This window comes from Enhydra lutris, unplaced genomic scaffold (genome assembly GCF_002288905.1).
Source record: "Enhydra lutris kenyoni isolate GAN:26980312 unplaced genomic scaffold, ASM228890v2 scaffoldscaffold43, whole genome shotgun sequence".
NCBI classification, from domain to species: domain Eukaryota; kingdom Metazoa; phylum Chordata; class Mammalia; order Carnivora; family Mustelidae; genus Enhydra; species Enhydra lutris.
The window spans coordinates 15,866,835-15,887,242 of NW_019154127.1; the positions used below are offsets into that span (position 1 = coordinate 15,866,835).

A 20,408-nucleotide genomic window follows, 5' to 3' on the forward strand; every position below is an offset into this window, starting at 1 on the left:
TCCCACCTGCCGGGAGGTCCCCACGGCCATCTGTCTTGTATGTGGGGATGTCACCCGAGACAGCACAGGTGGCAGGTGGTCTGAGCGGAGCCCGTGGCCCTGCCTGCCTGAGCTAGCCGGCGCAGACTGGACAGGTAGCTCCCAGGCCAGGCCGGGGCTCACGAGCCAGCAGATGGAGCCTGGCAGTGGGCCCGTGGTGTGTGGACGGCACCCCACACTCGTGGGCCCTGAAAGGGCCTGTTGACCTCGTGTGGCCTTAGTGGAAGACCCCAGGTGTGGGAGATGCTATGGAAACTCTCCTTACCCCTCTCTACATCTGAAATAGAGTCCATTCTTAGGAACTGGGATAATTCTACTAAGATTCACAATTGATTTTTTTTTAAGATTTTATTTATTTATTTATTTGACAGAGATCACAAGTAGGCAGAGAGGCAGGCAGAGAGGGGGAAGGGAAGCAGGCTCCCCACTGAGCAGAGAGCCCGATGTGGGGCTTGATCCCAGGACCCTGGGATCATGACCTGAGCTGAAGGCAGAGGCTTTAACCCACTGAGCCACCCAGGCACCCCTCACAATTGATTTTTATCTATTAAAAAGTCTCTTATTTCTCTGAAAAATCAGAGTCTGATTTAGGTTGGCTTCCAACCCTCCTGATCACTCACATTCTCTTTCTAGATCCTCCCTGGGGTGAAAGTCATTATTGCTCACACTGAAACCAAAGGGCCCCTTGGAGACTCACACCTGGGAGAGGTAAGGTGGGAGCCCAGAGCCCCCGTGACCTCAGCAGCTGCTCCCTCCCGTCACTCCCCCCAGTCTGTCTCAGAGTCAGGAATTCTTAGGAATCCTCGGCTCAGAGTCAAGAAACCTCGAGTTTTGTGGGCACTGGGAGGCCTGAGGAGCCGCACAGACACTGTGGGTCCCCTTGAGAAGCAGTCCCTGAGGGAGGGGCTGGCTGGGGGCAGACACGGGCTGGAGGGGGGGGTCCCTCTGTCCTCAGGGTGCAGGCTTTGCGGGCGTCGCTGTGCTGACAGCGTGCTGTGCATCTGAGTGGGTCCTGAGTGACTCAGGGCCAGTGGGACTGTCCCTGGAGGCTGGGGGCCCAGGCGTCTCACTCATGGTGGAAGGGTCTAGGCTTCCAGCGCCAGGCTCTGTAGGTGTGCACCAGGTGGGCACAAGGACCACCGTGCTCTGCCGTGTACCGCTTCTGGGGTCCCGGGTTTCTACCAGATGCTACCCAGTTTGTCTGATGGGGGCCTTCCGGGGTCTCTCAGTGTCCTGATTAGAAGGTGTCCTGGTCCCAGGGCTGAGTGTAGTCAGCATGGGGCCTCCCCTTGGCCCTCCCCCTTCCTGGCCAGCTGGACCCCGGCCTGTTAGAGCAACAGTTTGGCCCCATGGTGCTCATGGAGGGTCTGTGCCAGGCTGGGAACCTCCCTCTCAGGGCAGAAGGCCCTACTGGCTGCCCTGCGCCCTCTCTCAGATCCTGTCTGTGGGGTGTCTGGAGCCAGGCGCTCAGTCTGGGGAGCGGACTCTGCGTCCTAGATGGGCCATGGTTAGAAGGACGCGCTAGGGGACCCTGCAGCCCTCAGTGCCGCTAGCCTGTGTGTGGCTGATGGGAGTGGCGGTGCACGTAGATGCGTCGTGTCCGCCGGGGAGTTCAGCGGCCACGCCTGCTCCTGGCACCTGTCCCCGAGGGACGTGCAGATGCCCCCAGCCCTCTCTCACCGTCCATACCATCTTGCTCGCCACAAAGGAGAGGAGTGCTTCATCTGCTTGCTCTCCGTGCCTGTAATTTTAACTCGTTCACAAGAGAAAACATCTCCCTCTCCTGCCGCCTCCACTCACGTTTTCTTAGTGCTCTGGGCTCATGGCGGCTCCGGGCGCGGTGAGGGGCCACCACTTGTCGTCCTCTGGGCCCCACAGATCTGGGTGAGCAGCCCCCATAACGCCACCGGCTACTACACGGTCTACGGGGAGGAGGCTCTGCACGCCGACCACTTCAGTGCCCGGCTGAGTTTTGGAGACACCCAGACCGTTTGGGCGAGGACGGGCTACCTGGGTTTCCTCCGAAGGACGGAGCTCACCGATGCCAGTGGAGGTGAGGCTTGGCCCCAACATGGCCATGGCGGTGCCCATGTGTGGAGGCGCCCGGGGTCCCCAGTGTCCCGCAGGTGTCCCCCGGGTGTCCTTCTGAGGCGTGCGGACCGTGTTCACAGAGCGACACGATGCGCTGTACGTGGTTGGGTCTCTGGACGAGACGCTGGAGCTGAGAGGAATGCGCTACCACCCCATCGACATCGAGACGTCCGTGGTCCGAGCCCACAGGAGCATCGCCGAGTGGTGAGTGCCCTGCTGCCACCAGCAGCCCCCCCGGGCCGCTCGAGGGCTCTCTGCCTCTCATCCCCATCCGTCTCAGGCCACAGATCTGGCTCCCAAATCGTGAGGCCTCTCAGTTGTCCTGAAGTGTTCTGCTTTTACTCTGAATTTTTAAATTTCAATGGTCTTGACTCTTGAGGTCTTCCCTTGGTAGGAAGCTTGAACTGGGTCAGGTCAGTGTCAAATAAAACCCTGGGTTCTCATCCAGGACTGCAGTCAGAGTAGAGATTCCTAGAGAGCGCGTCTGGCCCAGTCCTCCCCTTGGTGACGACGTCACGCTGTGGGGTGGTGTCGGCGAGCGTCCGCTCACCCTCTGTGTTTGGCCCCTTTTCCCACGTGTTGTGAGGCCCGGAGGCTGTGCCTGCTGCCCTGTGACTCTACCTGTCTTGTCCCCACAGCGCCGTGTTCACCTGGACCAACCTGCTGGTGGTGGTGGTGGAGCTGGACGGGCTGGAGCAGGACGCGCTGGACCTGGTGGCGCTGGTCACCAACGTGGTTCTGGAGGAGCACCACCTGGTTGTGGGCGTGGTGGTGCTCGTGGACCCCGGCGTAATCCCCATCAACTCGAGGGGCGAGAAGCAGCGCATGCACCTGCGGGACGGCTTCCTGGCTGACCAGCTGGACCCCATCTACGTGGCCTACAACATGTGAGCGCGGCCGCTGGAAGAAGGGCCAGGCGTCCCGAGCGCTGTGCCCTTCCCGCTCTGCTGGGACAGACCCACCTCCAGGCTCCCCAAATCTCACGTTAGAAGCCGCTTCCTGGGCCGTCTGAAGAAACGTCTCCTCTCCGAGGACATTCAGGAGAACAGGAATGTCAGTACTTGAACGGAGGGCTGCCTGGGGGAGGCAGGCCCGGCTCGGGGTGGGAGGGATTGCAAGTGCGCTACTGTGTCGCGAGTTTGCACTTTTTTTAGGCTAAAAATATAGTTCTTGATTTTAAAAATTCAATTATTTATTCCCACTTCCTGTATAGACCTTATGCCGGGAAGAGCTTGAGGCCCCTGTTCCGTGCGCTTCACTTCTGTTTCGCAGGGAGGAGCCGGGGGGATGAGGGGGTCCTGGCCAGCCCCCCGACTCTGCATTCACAGGGCACTTCCCGCGCTGGCTCGTTGTGCAAACGCCGAGCACGCGTGTGCCCGACCGTCCGCGCTTGTGGTCACGAGAGCCGAGAAGCGCGGGCGGCCGTCAGGTTAGATGCCTGCTTTCGGGCGGAGGGACCAGCATTTGGTTTTCGGCCTCCGTCCTGGGTCTGTAGCTTCATGCTGTCCAGTTAACGTCCTTGTTTTCCCGCCGGGGCCATCTCAGATCTCGCGGTCCGTGGGATCGCGTTGGATTGTTACTTTTATCCCTCTTCAGCGGACTCGGAGGCCTTGGGAGCAGCCCCCGAGGCGTCAGGTCCTCTGTGGCGTCCGTGAGCCCCCTGCCGCGGTCAAGGGGCCGTGGACAGAGCCTTGTGTCCCCGCCCCCTCCCACGGACCCGGGCTCTCCCAGTGTGAGTTGTGTGCCTATAAAACTTGGCCAAACCACATTCAGTTATTTTATTCAAACTTGGAGAAACGGACGGATCTAATATTATAAGAAACCTAATCAAAGAAGAGAATGTAAAACCCTTTAGATGCGTATAAGAACTTGAAGCAAAGCTCAAATCTAAGATTATTTTTATATAGCAATTAAAGAGTATGTTATGAAGTCATGGGGTTTTGGGGGGATTGAGGGTGGGAAAGTTTATGAATTACGCATGTTTCCTAGGAACAACCAGGTGTTTCTGGAATTAGCCTGGAGCAGTGCCTAACAAAGCTGTTATTAATTCTCTTCCATCTTAAATTCAGCACCAGATGGGTCTGGCCAGCCGGGCCGACTCTGACCTCTCCTGCTTGGCTACAGGTAGCTCGTGCATATTAGTTCCGTTTGCCTGTGGTGTTGTTGTGGCAGAATGTGTCACGACGTGCTGGAATTCTAACAATCCTGTTGTAATTATGTACACAATCTGGGTGACGTACTGTGTGACGTACAGGGGTTCTAGCACTGGACCAGTGGACATTCCTCGTACTAGAATGCCAGCAGGGAAAACTACCTAACCCTGATCTTAATGTTGTAGTTTTATAGCAAACAAATACTGTAAAATTTTTGTATCGAGAGGTCAGTGGTAGTAAGACAAAGTGTCTTGTAAATTAAGATTTCAAGAAGCACATTAAAATGTTTTAAAATTGCTCTCTGGGAATTCTGTATATCACACTAAAATTTTTTTATATCATTATGTTAATAAAAGGTATTGACTTTGTAATTCTGTTCTTTGAAATGTGTGAAATGTTTTTTAAATAACTTCAAATAAGATGTATTTTATTATGCATTCTTTTTTCTAAATATAAAAGCATTTATGCTTACAGGATAAGATCTACAGAGCACATTAAAGTGTGAGGAAGGAAAGTAAGATCTCCTCTTACCCTACCTCCTGGTAATAGCAGCATCTGCATTTGATGAAAATCCTTTCAGGGATTAATTTTTTCTTTATTAAAATTTTTACAAAATTAGGACCATATGCTTTTATATCCATTTTTGTACTTAATAAATTACAGACTTTTAATCTGTCACATATATTCCTCTACATGTTTTAACCACTGTGTCCTCTGGCTGTGCCGTGACTCACGGCTGTTTTGGTTCTGCTGTCCGCCAGTGTCGGGTGACGCAGGGACAGCACCGAGTACCCGCCGTCCACAATGGCAGCCACGGTCTCTGACGAGGTTCCTGCCGGGAGAGTGACCAGGGCAGAGCTCATCCCCGTCTGAAAGGCCATGTGGGGTGGCCTCTTCCCAGCAGCCACCAGTATGGGCCACGGACCCTTGGCTGACATTAAAAGAAGTCCTTGCCAAAACTGATAGTCAAGTAAGTGTCACGTCTGGTCATGTTAAATATGTTTTCATGTGTCGTCGTGATTTCTCATTTGATTCATTCTGTTCAGATCTGCTGACTCTTTGTGCTCCAAGTTTTTTTTGGCTAATTTGTAGGAGCCATTTTATATTAAGAATTATAACGTCCGCATATACAGTCCATACCGTGTCTAGTAGGTCATTTGCATCTTGATACTGTTTGCTTTAATTTAGGGTTTTAAGATTTTTATTTATTTATTTGAGAGGGAGACACAGAGCTAGCATGAACCGGGGGGAGGGGGGCGAGGGGGCAAGGAGCAGAGAGAGAGGAGGAAGCAGGCTCCCCGCCCAGCAGGGAGCCCAATGTGGGACTCGATCCCAGAACCCTGAGATCATGACCTAAGCCGAAGGCAGAGGCTTAACCCACTGAGCCACCCAGGTGCCCCAATTAAGGTTGTTTTTTAAATGTTCTAGTTATTTTATGCGAAGTATGGTTACTTTTGCTTAATTTCAGATTATGAATATAGCTGATTTGTTTCAAAGTGATTCTACTGGGACGGTCAGCATAACCACAATCTCTCCTCGTGGAATAGAGCCTTTGTTTTGGGTGAGAAGCCACTGAGGCAGGAGCCTGATCCTCCTCGGCCAGCTCAGAAGCTCCTGGCTCCATGCGGGGAGAGGCAAGCTGAGAAGACCCGAGGGTCGGACTGCCCCCGTCTGATCACCGAGCTCTGAGAGTGGGTCTGTCCCTCAGAAATGGGCCATTGCTCCAACTCCAGGGCCTAGAACCCTCGCCTGCTAGGGGAGGCAGGCTATAGGACAGGTAGCTCCTCGGTTCTTCCCAAAGGAACTGACTGCATTTGCTTCAGAGTATGGAGAAGTTTGATCATAAGGGCACTTTTTTTTAAAAAGATTTTATTTATTTATTTGACAGAGAGAGACACAGCGAGAGAGGGAACCCAAGCAAGGGGAGTGGCAGAGGGAGAAGCAGGCTTCCTGCCAAGCAGAGAGACCGATGCGGGTCTCCCAGGACCCGGGGATCATGACCTGAGCCGGAGGCAGATGCTCAGTGACTGAGCCACCCAGGGACCCACAAGGGCACTTTTTAAAAACAGTAGGAGTTGTGGCAAAGGCCACTGGAAAGAGATTCAGAGATTCAGTGAAGGTACTGGCTGAACCATAGGCTGGCCAGCAAATTTGCAGGAGAACCACGAAGAGAGACTGTGGGAAAGAGCCCTTCTGGGGTTACGATAAATCCCAAACACTGAACTTGGGTGCTGTTTTCTCAGTGAATCCCACACTGGGTCGAGTTAGGCTCTAGAGCTGTCCACACGTCCGCCACCCCAGCATTGTTGAAAACAGTGCAGCCATCCGGGGGCCTTGCAGGAGCCTGGCAGCAGCAGGTGTGCTCAGTGGAAGAGACTAGGGTCCTGCCCAAACCACTGGCATGCCCACCACACGCTTTAGATTCAAAGGTAGTAACAGATTGAAAGTAAGAGAATGGAAAACGTAATTTCTGCTAATAGCAACTACATGACAGCTGAAGTGGCTGAGCTAATATCAGATAAAATAGAGTCTAACACACACAAAGTTTGCTGGAAGAGATAAAGAGGGACGTTTTATAATGACAAAAGAATTCCTCAGGAAGGCCTAATAATTATAAAAATATATGCACCTAACCGTAATAGATCACCAAAATAGAGCAGAGATAGACAGAAACGAAGGAAGAAGTGATAATTGAAGCCTTCAGTGCCCCATTTTCTCTCTGTGGAATAGAATAACCAGGCAGACGACCAACGGGGACACAGACCTGAACAGCAGTAGAAATCAGCTGGACACAGGCATGTACCAGACACTCCATTCAGGAGCAACAGAATATGAATCCTTCTCAAGTATGCATGAAAATTCTCTAGGCTAGGCCATATGCTGGCCATAAAACACACCTCGGTAAATTTTAAGAAGCTAAAAAATCACACAAAGTATGATCTTTGACCACAGTGGAACAAAATGAGGAATCAGCAGGAAAAAAATTGAGAAACTGACACATCCCTAAATAACCAAAGCATCAAAGAAGGTATGAAAAGGGAAATAAAATACTTTGAGATGAATGAAAACGAGGACAACATACCAGAACGTATGGGATGTAGCTAAAGCAGTGCTTAGAGACACATTTATAGTCGTTGATGCCTACATTCATTAAGAAAGAAGGTCTCAAGTCAATAACCTAACTTTCTACCTAAAGACACAGCAAAAAGGAGAGCAAACTAGGCCCAAAGCAGGAAGAAGAAAGGAAATAATAAAAGTAAAAGTTAATAAACAAGCAACAGGTGGGGCGCCCAGGTGGCTCCATCGCTGAGCGTCTGCCTTTGGCTCAGGTGATGATCCCAGGGTCCTGGGATCGAGTCCCACGGTGGGATCCCTGCTTGGTAAGGAGCCTGCTTCTCTCTTGCGCTCTCTCTCTCTCAAATAAATCAAGTCTTTAAAAAATAAATACATCTTTTAATATAATAATAATAATAAACAGGTAACAAAATCCAAGAAACAACTGGTTCTTTCAAAACTGACAAAACTTAGGTTGACTGAGAAAAAAATAAAAGACTCACGTTGCTAGAATCAGAACAAAAGAGAGTACTACCGACCTTCTAGAAATAAGCAATATTCCAAAGGAATACTATGAATAATGGTATGGCAGTAAACTAGACGAGTGGACAGGTTCCTAGAAAGACACAAATGACAGACCCTGACTTAAGAAGGCGACAATCTGAACGGACCCAGCAAGTAAAGATAACGAATAATTGAAAAACCGCCCACCCAGATGGCTTCACCGCTGAAATCCACCGAACATCTGAAGACCGTTTAATACCAGTTCTTCACAAAACCTTCCTGGAAATAGAAGAGGCCAGTATTACCTGATACCAAAACCAAAGACATCACAAAGACCAGAAAACGAAAGGCCAAGGTCTCTTACAAACATGGACAGAAAAATCCTCAAAAAAGAAAAGGGTGGAGGGAGTTGGGGGAAAAAAGCAAATAAAACCCATCAACATACAGAAAGCTACAAAAGAATCATATACCATAACCACGTGGAATCTACCCCAGGAATGCAAAGCTGTCCCGACATCTGAGACTCAGTCAAGGTAACATACTGTACCAACGTGAAAACCCAAACCGCGCGATCGTCCTCAACAAACGCAGACGATCGCCGGACCGCACCGCCCTCCTGGGGTAGAAGTCGCTTCCCAGGAGAAAGGGCACCGACAGCCCCCAGCTAACATCATGCTTAATGGTGAAGGAGGGGCTGCCTCCGCCGGAATCAGGGCTGTTCATCAGGGTGTCACGAATTGCGGCCACCAGAAGAGGTGGGACCCCTTCGGGTTAGAGCCACACACCAGCCAGCAGCCTTTCCTAACGGAGGCAGCTGCGGTCTGGGGCCTGGCTGCCGTGAGCTCCCTGCTCGGCCCTCGCGCGCTGGGGGTGCTGAGTTCTCCCCCGCGCTCCTCTGCTCTCGGGAGGCCCACCCTACCGGGAAGACGGCACAGTTCTAGAAGGACCTCGAAGGCTGATAGCGCTGTTTTTGTTTTTTGGTGTTCGGTTTTTTTTTAAGATTTTACTTATTTATTTGACGGCGATCACAAGCGGGCAGAGAGGCAGCAGAGGGGGAGGGGGAGGCAGGTCCCCGCTGAGCTCGATCCCGGGACCCTGGGATCGGGACCTGAGCCGGAGGCAGAGGCTTAACCCGCTGAGCCCCCCAGGCGCCCCTGGTAGCGCTGTTTTGCTAATCTGGGCTTTCCCAACTTTCTGAGACAAAATTCACCTGAGTTCCTGCTCAAGCAGCCTCCCAACCACCCCCGCCCCGGCCCTGATCCACACGCTCCTGGGGGGAGGGGGGAGGGGGGAGGGGGAGGGGGGCGGGTTGTGCCGGGAGCCGGGAGCCTGCGCAGCCCAGTGCTCCCTCCCTGGTGCCCACCCCGCCCCTCCCAGGCGGTCTCCCCCCACCCCCACCCCGGGAGAGCTACTCCAGGGGCCTCCCTGTTACGAGGGGCCCTGGAGGTGGGGGGGGTCTTCGGAAACACCGGGGGCGTAGGGCGGTGCTCTCGGGGAGGTCCCCACCTCAGCCTCAGCCCGGCTCTGCCGCACCCACCGCACCCTGCTCCCTGGGCAGGGCCGTCGCTCAGGGATTCCGCGGCCTTCCCACGGCTCCTGCGCCTGCGCGGGCTGGGAAGGGGCGCGCCCCGCAGCACCGCAGGACAGGACGTGACGACCCCTCCTCTCCGTAGCAGGGAAACCCGGCTAGTGTCTCGCCGGGACCGCGGGCAGGGGCCCTGGTGCGGCGGGACGCTTGCGGTCGGTCCGGAGGGTGGAGGACGGGCCCCCGCAGCCCCAGAAGCTCGCGGTACTCGTCACAAATAGGGCCCCAGGCTTGGCCCCAGGGCCTCCGCCCTGTCAGAGACAGACTCTCCGGGCGCTGTGGGTGGAGCCGGGGAACCGGGGGCGCAGCAAATCGCGTGTGGCTGCGCCGCGCCTTGTGAAAAGCAACCCCGAGAGGACAGAGGTCGGCTGAGACGCGGAGCGCCCCTCCTTGAGGCCCCAGTGGCTTTGCTCCGGCTGAAGTCCGGAGCTGATCCCTCCCCCCAGGGCTCGCCTTGTCCCCGCCCAGCTGGGCATGCCTGGGGCAGCTCCTGGGTCGTCAGACCTGCTGCCGTCTGTGTGGGGACCCTAAGTGGCCATTCACAGCACCAGACACGGCCTGTGGGGCCAGACGGGTCCCACCCAGCAGAGGTCAGAGGAGGACGATGGGCCCCTTACAACCAGCAAGGCCCCAGGATCTCTGCAGGCGGCCCTGTTCCCTCTTTGGGGTAAAGGAGCACCCCTGGGTGCGGGATCCGGAGCCGGTCCACCGCAGCTGGTTCCTGTCCGGTCCGGAAGCCAGGGGGACGGCCCGAGCTGAGTCCCCTTGAGCGGCTTGGGTGGCAGCGGGCCAGGGAGCTGAGGCCGGGACTCGGTCCGCCGCTGGCCACGGGGGGGCGCTGTCCTCTGCCGCCCAACGGAGAGCCGGACGCAGCCCAGAGCAGGCTCCCTACTCCTCCCTGTCACTCCCTTAGAGGATGGAGGCCCCGCCGGCCTCCCACAGCGGGTCACCCTCGTGCTCCGCCCCAGCTCCTCTCCGCCCCTTCCCCGTCCCCTCCCCCCCACGCCAGAGGACCGGGGCGGCTGCAGTCCCTCCTCCGGTGGACCGCACCCCCCAGCCCCGCCACGGCCGCCCCTCCCTCCGCGGCAGCCTCCGGACCGCCTGTGGTCTCGTCACACCTCCTGCGGCCCTGATCGCCCTTCCTCGGCCCTTCCCAGACGAACCCATTTGGCGGCTGTACCTCACCGGCTGTTTTATTTTCAAGGTCGACATCTTTCAGGGCTCTCTGAGGCCAGGACGGTGGGACACGCAGGTGCCACTGGGCGTGTGGGGAGCAAACCTGCCGGAGCCCGAAGGAGCCTCCCGGAGGCCCGCAGTGACACGGCCGTCTGGCCGTGGGCCGTGGGCTGTGGGCACGCCGGTGGGGGGGCGGTCCCTGGAGAGGGTCCCAGGGTGCTGGTCTCAGCCCCCAGCTCCAGCGCCCGCACAGCGGCGAGCGTCTCGGACTCTCCCCAGCTACCCGGTCCCCGGGGCCCACGTGACACGCCCCTCCCCAGTGGTCAGGCTGATCAGGCCCTGGGAGGCGGCCTGGGGCCAAGCCGGCTGGGAGTCTGTGGCAGGAGCCCGTGGCCAGTGGCTGTCCCACCTGGTGCGGCCCAGCCCTCGGCTGCCTTCCTCACCCCCCACCTCCCCGCCTCACCCCTTCACCCCCCCACCTCCCCTGCCTCACCCCCTTCCTCACCCCAGCTCCTTCCACCCCCTTTCTCATCCTGACCCCTCCTCCCACCACCTTTTCTCACCCCCACCCCCTTCCCACACCTCCCACCCCTCTTCCTCACCCCTTCCCCCTCCTCACTCCCAGCTCCTCCCTCCCCCTTCCCCGCCCCCTTCTCCGCCCCCTTCTCTCGCCCCCACCGCTCTGGGCCCTTCCTCACCGCTCCCGCACCCTGCCCCATCTACGCTTGTCCCTTCACACCCCAGCCCTGCTCACCACGCCCCCATCCCAGTGTCCCGTGCCCTGTGCACCTGCCCTGGCTTCATGGAAGGCGCAGGAGCAGCAGGAGGAGGCCAGGCTGTCTCTCTGCTCCTCCTTCCAGGCTGGCGGGCATTTCACTTCTGTTTTCTGTCTCACGGCTGGCTACGAGAACTGTCACGGCATTCTTTTTATTTAATGCGAACACAAGCAACCACCCGGCTTACGAATTTCCAAGTCTGTGCACTTAAAAGAAGCAGCAGCAGAAGGGGGTAGATAAGGTTCATGGGACTTTTCTGGGATGTGACTGTTAGTATTTATAAGTTGATGATGTGAGTTACTTGAAACTGATTTATTTGAACTCGTGGATACCCAAGCACACAGCTCAGCTTTCCGCGTCCACCAACTTTGCCAACCGCCGTGGGCAGGCCCAGCCTCGGCGCACACGCGGGAGGGCCAGGGCCCTTCCCAGACCGGAGAGGAGGCCACGGGAAGGGGGCCTGTCTGCAGAGAGGTGCGCCGTCCCCGCCACACAGCCCGTGGGGCAGCAGGTGGGAGCCGCGCAGGGAGTCCCGCAGAGTGTGGAATTCTGATCCTCAGTCCAGGCTAGAACCAAAGTGTCAGTACTTAACGGTTCGTGAGACACAGGCTTCCTGCAGCTCTGTGTGTGCTCAGGACCCACAGCTCCCCGCGGGGAAGGGGACCGGCCTGTGGCCGCACTGTCTGGGGAGCAGGTGGCATGTTGGACCCCCTCACGCCCTGAGGGTTCATTTGCACGGAGGGTAAACCAATTTAAGGGCAAAGCTTTGTCTTTCTGACTCCAGGAAGCACACATGCCCAGAGCATTCCTGGGGTCAGCGTGGCAGTCCTGGGTTGGGGCTCTCCACAGCCGTGACGGTGGCCGAGCACGTGCTCCCCGGAAGGATGATGGCCCGGGTTCCACGCCCCCATCAGCGGACGCGTGTGCCAAGCGGAGCAGAAAGAACGATGGGGCCAGGGTCAGCCCTGGGAAGAGGTTGTCAACTGCTCGTTGACAAAGCAAGTCAAGCTTCCTAATTAGCTACGGCGCAGCGGGAAGGCTCCGTTCCTACTAGCTGCGAGCCCCGCTCTCTGCTTCCTGCGTGACCCTCGTCCCTGTCACAGCAACTGCTCTGCCGGCTCACTCGTGCTCAAAGAACTCGTGGCAGGCGGTGGTAACCATGGCAACGAAGGCCATAAATTCCTGGAAGTCACATTCGCCGTCTCCATCACTGTCCAGAGTTTCCATGACTTTGTCCACGACCTCCTGCTCCTTGACTTCCTACGAGATAGAAGAGAAGCTGCCCAGCTTGTTTTTAGTTGAAGTTTAGGGCCATTGAGACACGATTCATGATTAATCGTTGGCTGGCTTTCGTAATTTGTGCGGGAAGTAAGTTAAGATAGAAAATGCCCTGAAATACCAGAAAGGTGTTTCGTGTGATGGGGAGACTCTTGGCTGGGCAGAATCTCTGGGGGTCCGAGCGTCAGTTCCACCCGTAGGTCCAGGGGGACCCAAGCTGCTCAACAAAGACGAAATGGAACAACGGAGTGTGAACACCTGCCGCTCGCTCTCACTGTGCCTAAAACCAGAAATGCCCGGAGAGGGGATGCAGTCCAGATGCTGGAACGCATTGTGAGCAAACATCTTGAAAGAAAACACGAACTTTTGGTTCCCCTAAGTGTTTCACTGCTTCTGGGAGTGGAAGTCCTTAGAATGAAAGTTTTCAGTGGGTTTTCATGTTTCAAAAGTGGGTTTTTGGGGGCACCTGGGTGGCTCAGTGGGTTAAGCATCTGCCTTCAGTTCAGGTCATGATCTCATGGTCTTGGGATCGAGCCCCATATCAGGCTCCCTGCTTGATGGGAAGCCTGCTTCCCCCTCTCTCTGCCTGCCTCTCTGCCTACTTGTGATCTCTGTCAGAAAAAAAAAACAAAACAAAAAACCTACAAAAATGGGGTTTTTTCCTGGAGTGACTCTTGGGAACAGACCCTAAATTTGTGAAGTCCTGTGTTCTTTCTGCCCCTCGAGTTGCTTTCTGGGTGTCAGGGGACTTTCCTGCTGGCTCTGCTGACTGTCACTGCTGCTGAGCGAACGGGGTTACAGGTCCCCGGGGGCAGGCGCAGGGCAGGGCTTTAGGCGCGGTGGGAAGAACGTGGCAGCAAACTTGCACGGACAGCTTACGTGCAGGCCGCTGGGAATCGTGAGCTGCGGGGCGGAGAGTTTGGCCCGAAGCAGTTGGGGGCACATCCACAAGCTGCCTTGAAGAGAGCATATGTGCAGGACAGACTGCAGCGGGGGCTGGGTGGGACCTGGAGACGTCTGCTGAGATGGACGGGAGGGACGCTGTTTCGATTACGTTACAGACTCACCCCCAAACCGAAATTACCCCAATAAAACCAGGTCAGTTAGTGTTGATGATCCCTTGATCCACTTACCATGAATTATTTGTCTTTTGTAAATTGTGGTTCCCAATGCTAAGCTTTCTCTGTTTTAAAATCAACAATTTGTGATGAATGGTTATTTTATGTAATTTATATTATTTTGTAATAACTTTGTTATCACTCATTACTGATAATTGCTTGTTGAGCTGTCACTAGAGGTTCAGTGCTTGACAAACACTGTCTCCTTTCACCCTAGAACCACCCTCGTCCACAGAAGAAACTGGGAGTTGGGGCCGTCAGGGTAGAAGGTGGGGTGGGCGGGGAACCGAGCGCACCGGCGGACAGCGGCTCGCGAACCCGAATGCCTGAGAAAGCCCCAGAGTCAGCCCCAGAGACGCCCACCCCCGCCTGCTGGTGCGTCCTGGGGTTCGCAGCGATGGCGTGTTTTGGTCGGGGTGTGGACAGGAGCACCCCAGGCGGCCCTGCAGACGGTGGGCTCAGGAGGGCGGCTCCGCTGCCCCGGCCGCGGGGCCACGCGGGTGTCCTGGCACCGTTCCTGGAATTAGCGCTTGCTCAGACCCTGGCGCCCTGGTTTGATGTCTGGCCGTTTCCTGTGTGTGGCCTGGGTTCTGGGCACGAAGGGAAGGTCAGCAACCGGCGGGACTGCAGTCCGTGGCCTCAAGGGCACCGGACGGGGCGCAGTGCAGACAAAGGCTGATCCGAGGGCAGTGGGGACGGGGGCGGCTGCGGCCGTCCACGCACCAGGCCGGGCGTCCCAGAAGCGGGGGCCGTGTCCTCGGGCCTGCGTCTCCCCGCGGTGAACACAGGACGCCGTCAGTGACCACTTGCTGAGTGAATGGCGTCTGGAGGCTCCCCGGTGGCACCGATCGTGCAGCTAATGCGGGCACAGCCCTCCCAGACCAGAGCTCACTTCTAACCTCTTTCTCCTGTGTGCACTGTGGCCCAAGTACGTCATGAGGACACTTTACATCCCACCCCGCCTTCATCACTGCTGTAAACCCTCCCATTTGTCGGGAAAGTCAGCATTATCTGCGACCTGTGCTTTGGCCTTTGAGACAGCAGTTTCTCCTGGCTGCTCCCACTATACACGAAACATGAAAAGGAGAACAGGGGCATCTGAGCTCGCCTCTAAAATGGGGGTTCACTGGGGTGCCTGGGTTATTCAGTGGGTTAAGCCTCAGCCTTTGGCTCAGTCATGGTCTCAGGGTTCTGGGATCGAGTCCCGCATCGGGCTCTCTGCTTGGCAGGAACCTGTTTCCCCCTCTCTCTCTGCCTCCTTGTGATCTCTGTCAAATAAATAAATAAAATCTTAAAAAAAAATAAAATGGGGGTTCAGTTGCACCAACACGTGTGGAGAACACCAGAATCACCTTCAGGCAGCCCAGAAGAGAAAGCGCACAGTGATTTTATGAGTGGACGGAGAACGGATAAACAGGATTTTAAAAAGCGAGACTGACCTCTAAAAAGTGGGGGAGCTCACTGTTGATGAGCTCCTTGAGTTCGGCTTTCTTCAGCTTGTGCTTGTCACCCTCCCTTCCGGAGTACTGGTGGAAGACATCGATGAGGGCCACCATGGCCTTCTCCAGCTCAGACATCCCGGGGTCCACAAAGGAGAGATGCCCTCTGGTGCTTTCTGCCTTGTTTGTGCACAGAACAGTTAACGCGTTAGCTCTAGAGAATTCTGCCCAGAGGAGGGGGCCAGACTGGCCTCGGCTCATCCCCCTTCTGGCAGGGAGCCGCTGTCCCAGCTCTCCCACCGCAGCGTAGATCCACTCCCGCCCGCCCCTCCCTTCTTCGTCCCTGCGGCCGCATCAGCCCAAGTTCCCGCGTGCCCCGGCTTCCGCGCGGGTTTGGCCCATGGGGGACTTCAGCAGGAAGACGGGCGGCGCCGTGAGGGGGTCTGGGGGCCGATTCCCGCTTCCTCCCCTGTAGGCCACGCTCTGCCCTAAACGGGCTCCAAGACGAAGGGACAGAGAGCAGGGGAGCAAAGCGCTGACCGCCAGACATTAGAATTGACTAGAACGAAGTAAGGTGACCAGGAAGAAAAGGAGCCTGCAGAGATCGATGGTGTTCCTGTGAGCCACCAGTAAGCAACTAGCGAACAGAGGAGAAAAATCCTGTTGGTAAATTCACAAAGCAGCACACGCATATTCAGAATAAGTTTAGCAAGAGAAGTGCAGGTCCTTCTCCAAGATTCTAAGGCTCGTAAAATGCAGGAACCTGCTTTCCTTTGAAATAATATGTAAACAACTCATGTTAAATACAAATCCTTAAAGGATTCTTTTTTGATGGGTGTGAGCAACACGACCGGAAACCGCTGGAAATCGGACTAGAAACAAATACGGCAGAAATGCCGCAGATATTCTTAAACGAAGACCAGCATCTCAGTGACAGATCGAAGACGGCCCACCAGAGACAACAAGGTACCACAGGCCGTGGGGCCGGGCTGGTCCGGAGGCAGGACCCACAAAGCAGCAGGAGGCTGAGCCCGCCAGGCCCCTTGTGGTCTCTGCAGCCTCCAGCGCACCCGGCGGGGCCCCAGAGTCGCTCAGCTTCCTGGGGTCCTCTCCGCCAGACCTCAGACCGCGGCCTGAAAACGGGAAATATCTGTTTCATCCTGGGACTTGGGAACGTTTTACCAAGGACCGCCTGTCAGCTCTTCCACAAAACGGAGGCAGCCAGAGACGTCCACCGACCTCCGGCCTTGAGTTCCCATCAGTGAAGGGTCCTCGCACTGTCTCAGCTGAGAGTAGTTGCAAAACTACATCTCGTTGTTGAAAAATCACCCCCATGTTGGATACATCACTTGTATCTAAACAATATATTGGAGGAAATATTTAACACTTTATTTATTTCTGATTTTTTTTTTTACTTCTGATTTCTCAGAGGAGAAAGCATTGTGGATTTTTGTCTTGACCTGACCTCTGCTACAGTCACCTTACTAATAATCAGTATCCTTTGCTTTGCTCTTAAATCCCTAAAAATCAGATTTATCACACATGGATGGAACAAGTCAGATGGATTAAAATCTTTAACGTTAAAAAAAAATCTTTAACGTTTCATTCGTTCTTACCCTTTGCACTCAGGTTTTCAATTATTGATTTTGTTTTTTGGAAACAAAACAAAAAAACCCAAGAAACATTTGCATTATTCTGATGTTTCAGAAGAAGAAGAACTTTGAAGTCTGTGATCATTTGGGGAAGGAGAGGCTGACTTATTTTTCCATAAAGTATGACTAGTGGGATTTTTTTTAAAGGAAAAGCATAAAACATATATTCCATGTTCGAAAGCGCCATATAATGTGACTTCATAACCACACTGAAATTAATTAAAACGTTTTTCCTTTTAAATTCTTCCCTGCTTTAAAGCTTATCTTTTAAGAGAAACGGAATCAAACATCTGTATTTCCTTTCTGCTTAGTTCTCTGAACGTTACTCCTCGGCCAGTCAGCCTCTTAGTCCGGCATTAATCTCTCTGCGTGGAAAGCAAGAGGCTTCTGGGCTCTAAGTGCCCAAGGACGCATCCTTGGGACGTGGGAAGGGGCCCTACCTCCCTGAGAAGTCTTAACCCTGAAGAAAGTTAAACCCACCAAACCCCCAGTTTCTCTGACCCAGTTTGTCACCTCCCCCCCAAGCCCTCCCAGCTCTCCTGGACTTCTGGGTGGTCCAGGCCCCGGGACCCTGGCGGCAAACCCTGGGCCTGGACAGGAGCTGCGGGAGAGAAAATGCTCGTCTTTGGGGTGGGGCTGGCCGAGCTCAGGCTGCCGTCAGTCCCCCGGGGGGTCCTGAAACCCCTGAGACTTGGGGAAGTGGCGTCATTCGTCAGCCCTCCTGAGGCCACGTCCCAGTGGGCTGCGAGCAGGGACTGCAGCCCACTGGGGTCTGAAGTCCCGCTGGGTCAGCCGGGGTCACGTCCACACGGCGGAACGGGAGCCGCACCAGCCGGCCTCAGGGGTCTGGGGAGTCGCCACCTCATTCCCAGCCCTCCTTCCTGCCCCCCAAAGAAAAGAGCAGGTTGTCCCCGAGGGTCCTCACGTCAGCGGCTGTGGGCTGCTCCGTGTCCCTCTGGGCTGTGCTCCCGAGTGGCCAGGCGGCTGCGGGGTGGCCTCTTATCCCTTCCCGGCCCGGCCCGGCCCGGCGGGTGCTGCACTGCGGGGCCCGCAGCCAGGGGGGAGGCGCGGGAGGGGGTGCGGCTGGGGCGGCGGGCGGCCAGGCCTGCACACAGGGCTGCATTGAGCCCGCGGCCACCCGGGGCCTGGCTCGGGAGCCAAGCCCGCACTCCGGCCAAGGAAGAGAGTCCTGGGGGGCAGGAAGCCGGGCGTCAGCTTTCTGGGCTGCTTTAATTATACACGAAGATCGATAGGGCTATGAAGGCGAGGCCGGGGTGGGGAGAGGACAGAGCCCCGGTCCTTGATGCAAACAAAGCACATGCTCGGCCAAGACCGCAGCGCTTCCAAGTACAGGCTGAGCAGGGGGCTGGGGGCCGCGGGCTGCTTTCTGGGGGGGCCTCGGCACTGCCCCGAGCGCGGCCCCCAGCCCGTCCCTGCCCGGCCTCCCTCACCGCCCCCTGAACGGCCACCCCCGCGAGGCGCACACCCGCCCCCCGGCCCGCCCCCCGCATTGGGCCCGTCTCCTGATCAGGTTCGCAGAGGCCACGGTCGCATCCTACAGGAGCCGCCTGTGGACACCGCTGTCCTGTCGCCATCTGCTTCACCAGGAACTTCTTGACTCTTCGACACGTAGAAGTGTGTCCTGGACACAATGCTGGGCCGTGAGCCTTGGGGCTTGAGTTGTCCCCTCCTGGCCCCCAGCCTGTGCCCATACCTGCCTGCGTGGAACCTGAGTGGCCTGTGCTGGGCCTGCGTCCTCAGTTGCCCACGGGCTGCTGAAGGGCCCCATGCTGTGCGCGCCCCGGGTGGCAGGGCTTGCCCACGTCCAAGGAAGGAGCGACTGGGCCCCGGGGCCATGCGCCCCGCGCTAGGGGTGGCCGGCCCTGTGCTCGCTCCGCAGCGCCCACGCCACAGCCGCTCCCGCAGGGGGACGAGGAGTGTGGAATCTGCCCATCCGGCCGCCGGTCGCCAAGCACGGCGCCTGCCCTCGGGTTGCCCGCAGCACGGCCTCCCGCCACAGCCGAGGGCACTGGTGCGCCCACCCCGTGCCAGGCTCTGTGGGAGCAGAGAGTGGGGAGAGGGTGCTGGGCTCCGCAGTTTCCCGAGAGGGGAACGGTCACCTGGAAGAGGGGGGCTTTCAAGCGCTGGGGCCCCCGTGCTTCCTCGACGTTCCCAGCCCCCAGCGGCAAGGGGTCCGGGGCCCAAAGCGCCTCTGTGGCCTTTGCACTCACAGCTCATGCCGGCTCCCTCTCCAGACTGCCTGGTTAGGGTCTCCTCTCGTCACCCTGGACCCCTGGGCTAGTCCTGCGTGACCGTCACATCCACGCCCCGCCCGCAGCTCTGGTCCCCAGGAGCGGCTCGCCCCGGCGCAGCGAGAACCACATTCTCCAGTAGACCACGCAGCCTACGAGTGGCCCCACGCGTGGCTGCTGTTGGAACAGGCTCCTTACTTTCAGCGGGGGGATGGGATTTCAAAGTAGCAGAGGGAGCTCCAGGCGTCAGCAGGCCTGGGTTCACGGAGATCTTTGGCCGCGGATGGCAGCCTGCTCGAGCCGGCCTTCACCCGAGCCGTAGCAAAAACTCCAGGTCTGGGAACCCAAATCTGACTGGAACCACCACAGTGAGGGATCGCAGCCTCTCTCCCAAGTTCCCAGATCTACGCTGGGTCAAAACTCCAGTCTCGCGATGGAGGACAAGGCCCTAGACGGCCACCAGTACCATCAGGAAACTTCCTTCAGGCTGTCCCCAAGGCACCCGCAGCTGCTTGCTGATGTGCGCACAGAGTGGAAAAGAGGATCTGGAAGGAAGTTCTTGCATCTCTCCAGGGGTAATTAGATATGGGCTCTGCGTTGGCGTTAACTCCTGGGGCCACAAAACGGCACCATGGCCCCCCACTCCTATGTGGTGTTCGGGTGACAGAGTCTTCACCCGACCGGCTCCCCGTGGGACCGCGGGCGCAGGGGCTCTCCGGGTCCTCATTTCTTTAGCTCCTGAATGTGTACTTGGGACAGACACACTCAGCTGCTGGCAGAGCCTTCCCAGGCTCCCTCACGCACGAGCGCAGGATCAGTAAGACAGAAGAACCGGGCTGGGGGGCGTCCCCAGAGCTGCCCCTTCTTGTCATGACAGTGAACTGAGCAGTACTGCAGCCCTGGGAGAATTTTAGAGATTAGCGCCGTCGTCAAAGAGCCGGTGTAGACAAGGGCGGTGATACCACAAACCCATTCAACCTGCCAAGGTAGCCTGTGTGGACAGCGAGTGCATTGTGGAGGATGGAGACTGAACGGACGGGTCAACTGGTGACTTCATTTGGAGTCGCCAGATGGGCGTCTCTCTTGGAGAAGACCCGACACAGCGCCCGACACTTGGTATCAGCTGTTGATCTGACTGGGGCCTTTTCCTCAAAACCAATCACTTTTTTTTTGGTTAGTGATTTTATTTTATTTTTCAATTTAGATTCAATTAATTAACATACAGTGTATTACTAGTTTCAGAGGTAGAGGTCAGTGATTCATTAGTCTTATATGACACCCAGTGCCCATC

At 56.4% G+C, this 20,408-nt stretch overlaps 2 protein-coding genes across 2 annotated transcripts in view; one reads left to right on the forward strand and one right to left on the reverse strand.

Annotated features, from left to right (window-relative positions):
- The window catches only part of LOC111155631 (disco interacting protein 2 homolog A), a 117,320-nt gene extending 112,416 nt beyond the window's left edge, over positions 1-4,904 (forward strand). Inside the window, exons 35-38 of the mRNA XM_022515900.1 lie at positions 673-747; positions 1,918-2,092; positions 2,211-2,334; positions 2,769-4,904. Coding sequence (XP_022371608.1) covers positions 673-747; positions 1,918-2,092; positions 2,211-2,334; positions 2,769-3,021 — 627 coding nt within the window. The 3' untranslated portion in view covers positions 3,022-4,904. The remainder of the gene's footprint in view (positions 1-672; positions 748-1,917; positions 2,093-2,210; positions 2,335-2,768) is intronic.
- A 7,492-nt stretch (positions 4,905-12,396) lies between these two features.
- Positions 12,397-15,357, reverse strand: LOC111155825 (S100 calcium binding protein B). Its single transcript, XM_022516242.1, has 2 exons — positions 15,214-15,357; positions 12,397-12,638 (listed from the first exon to the last, which is right to left on the reverse strand). Exons 1-2 carry the CDS (start codon positions 15,349-15,351, stop codon positions 12,498-12,500), a joined length of 279 nt encoding a protein of 92 aa, XP_022371950.1. The 5' UTR covers positions 15,352-15,357; the 3' UTR covers positions 12,397-12,497.
- Positions 15,358-20,408: the final 5,051 nt, after the last annotated feature.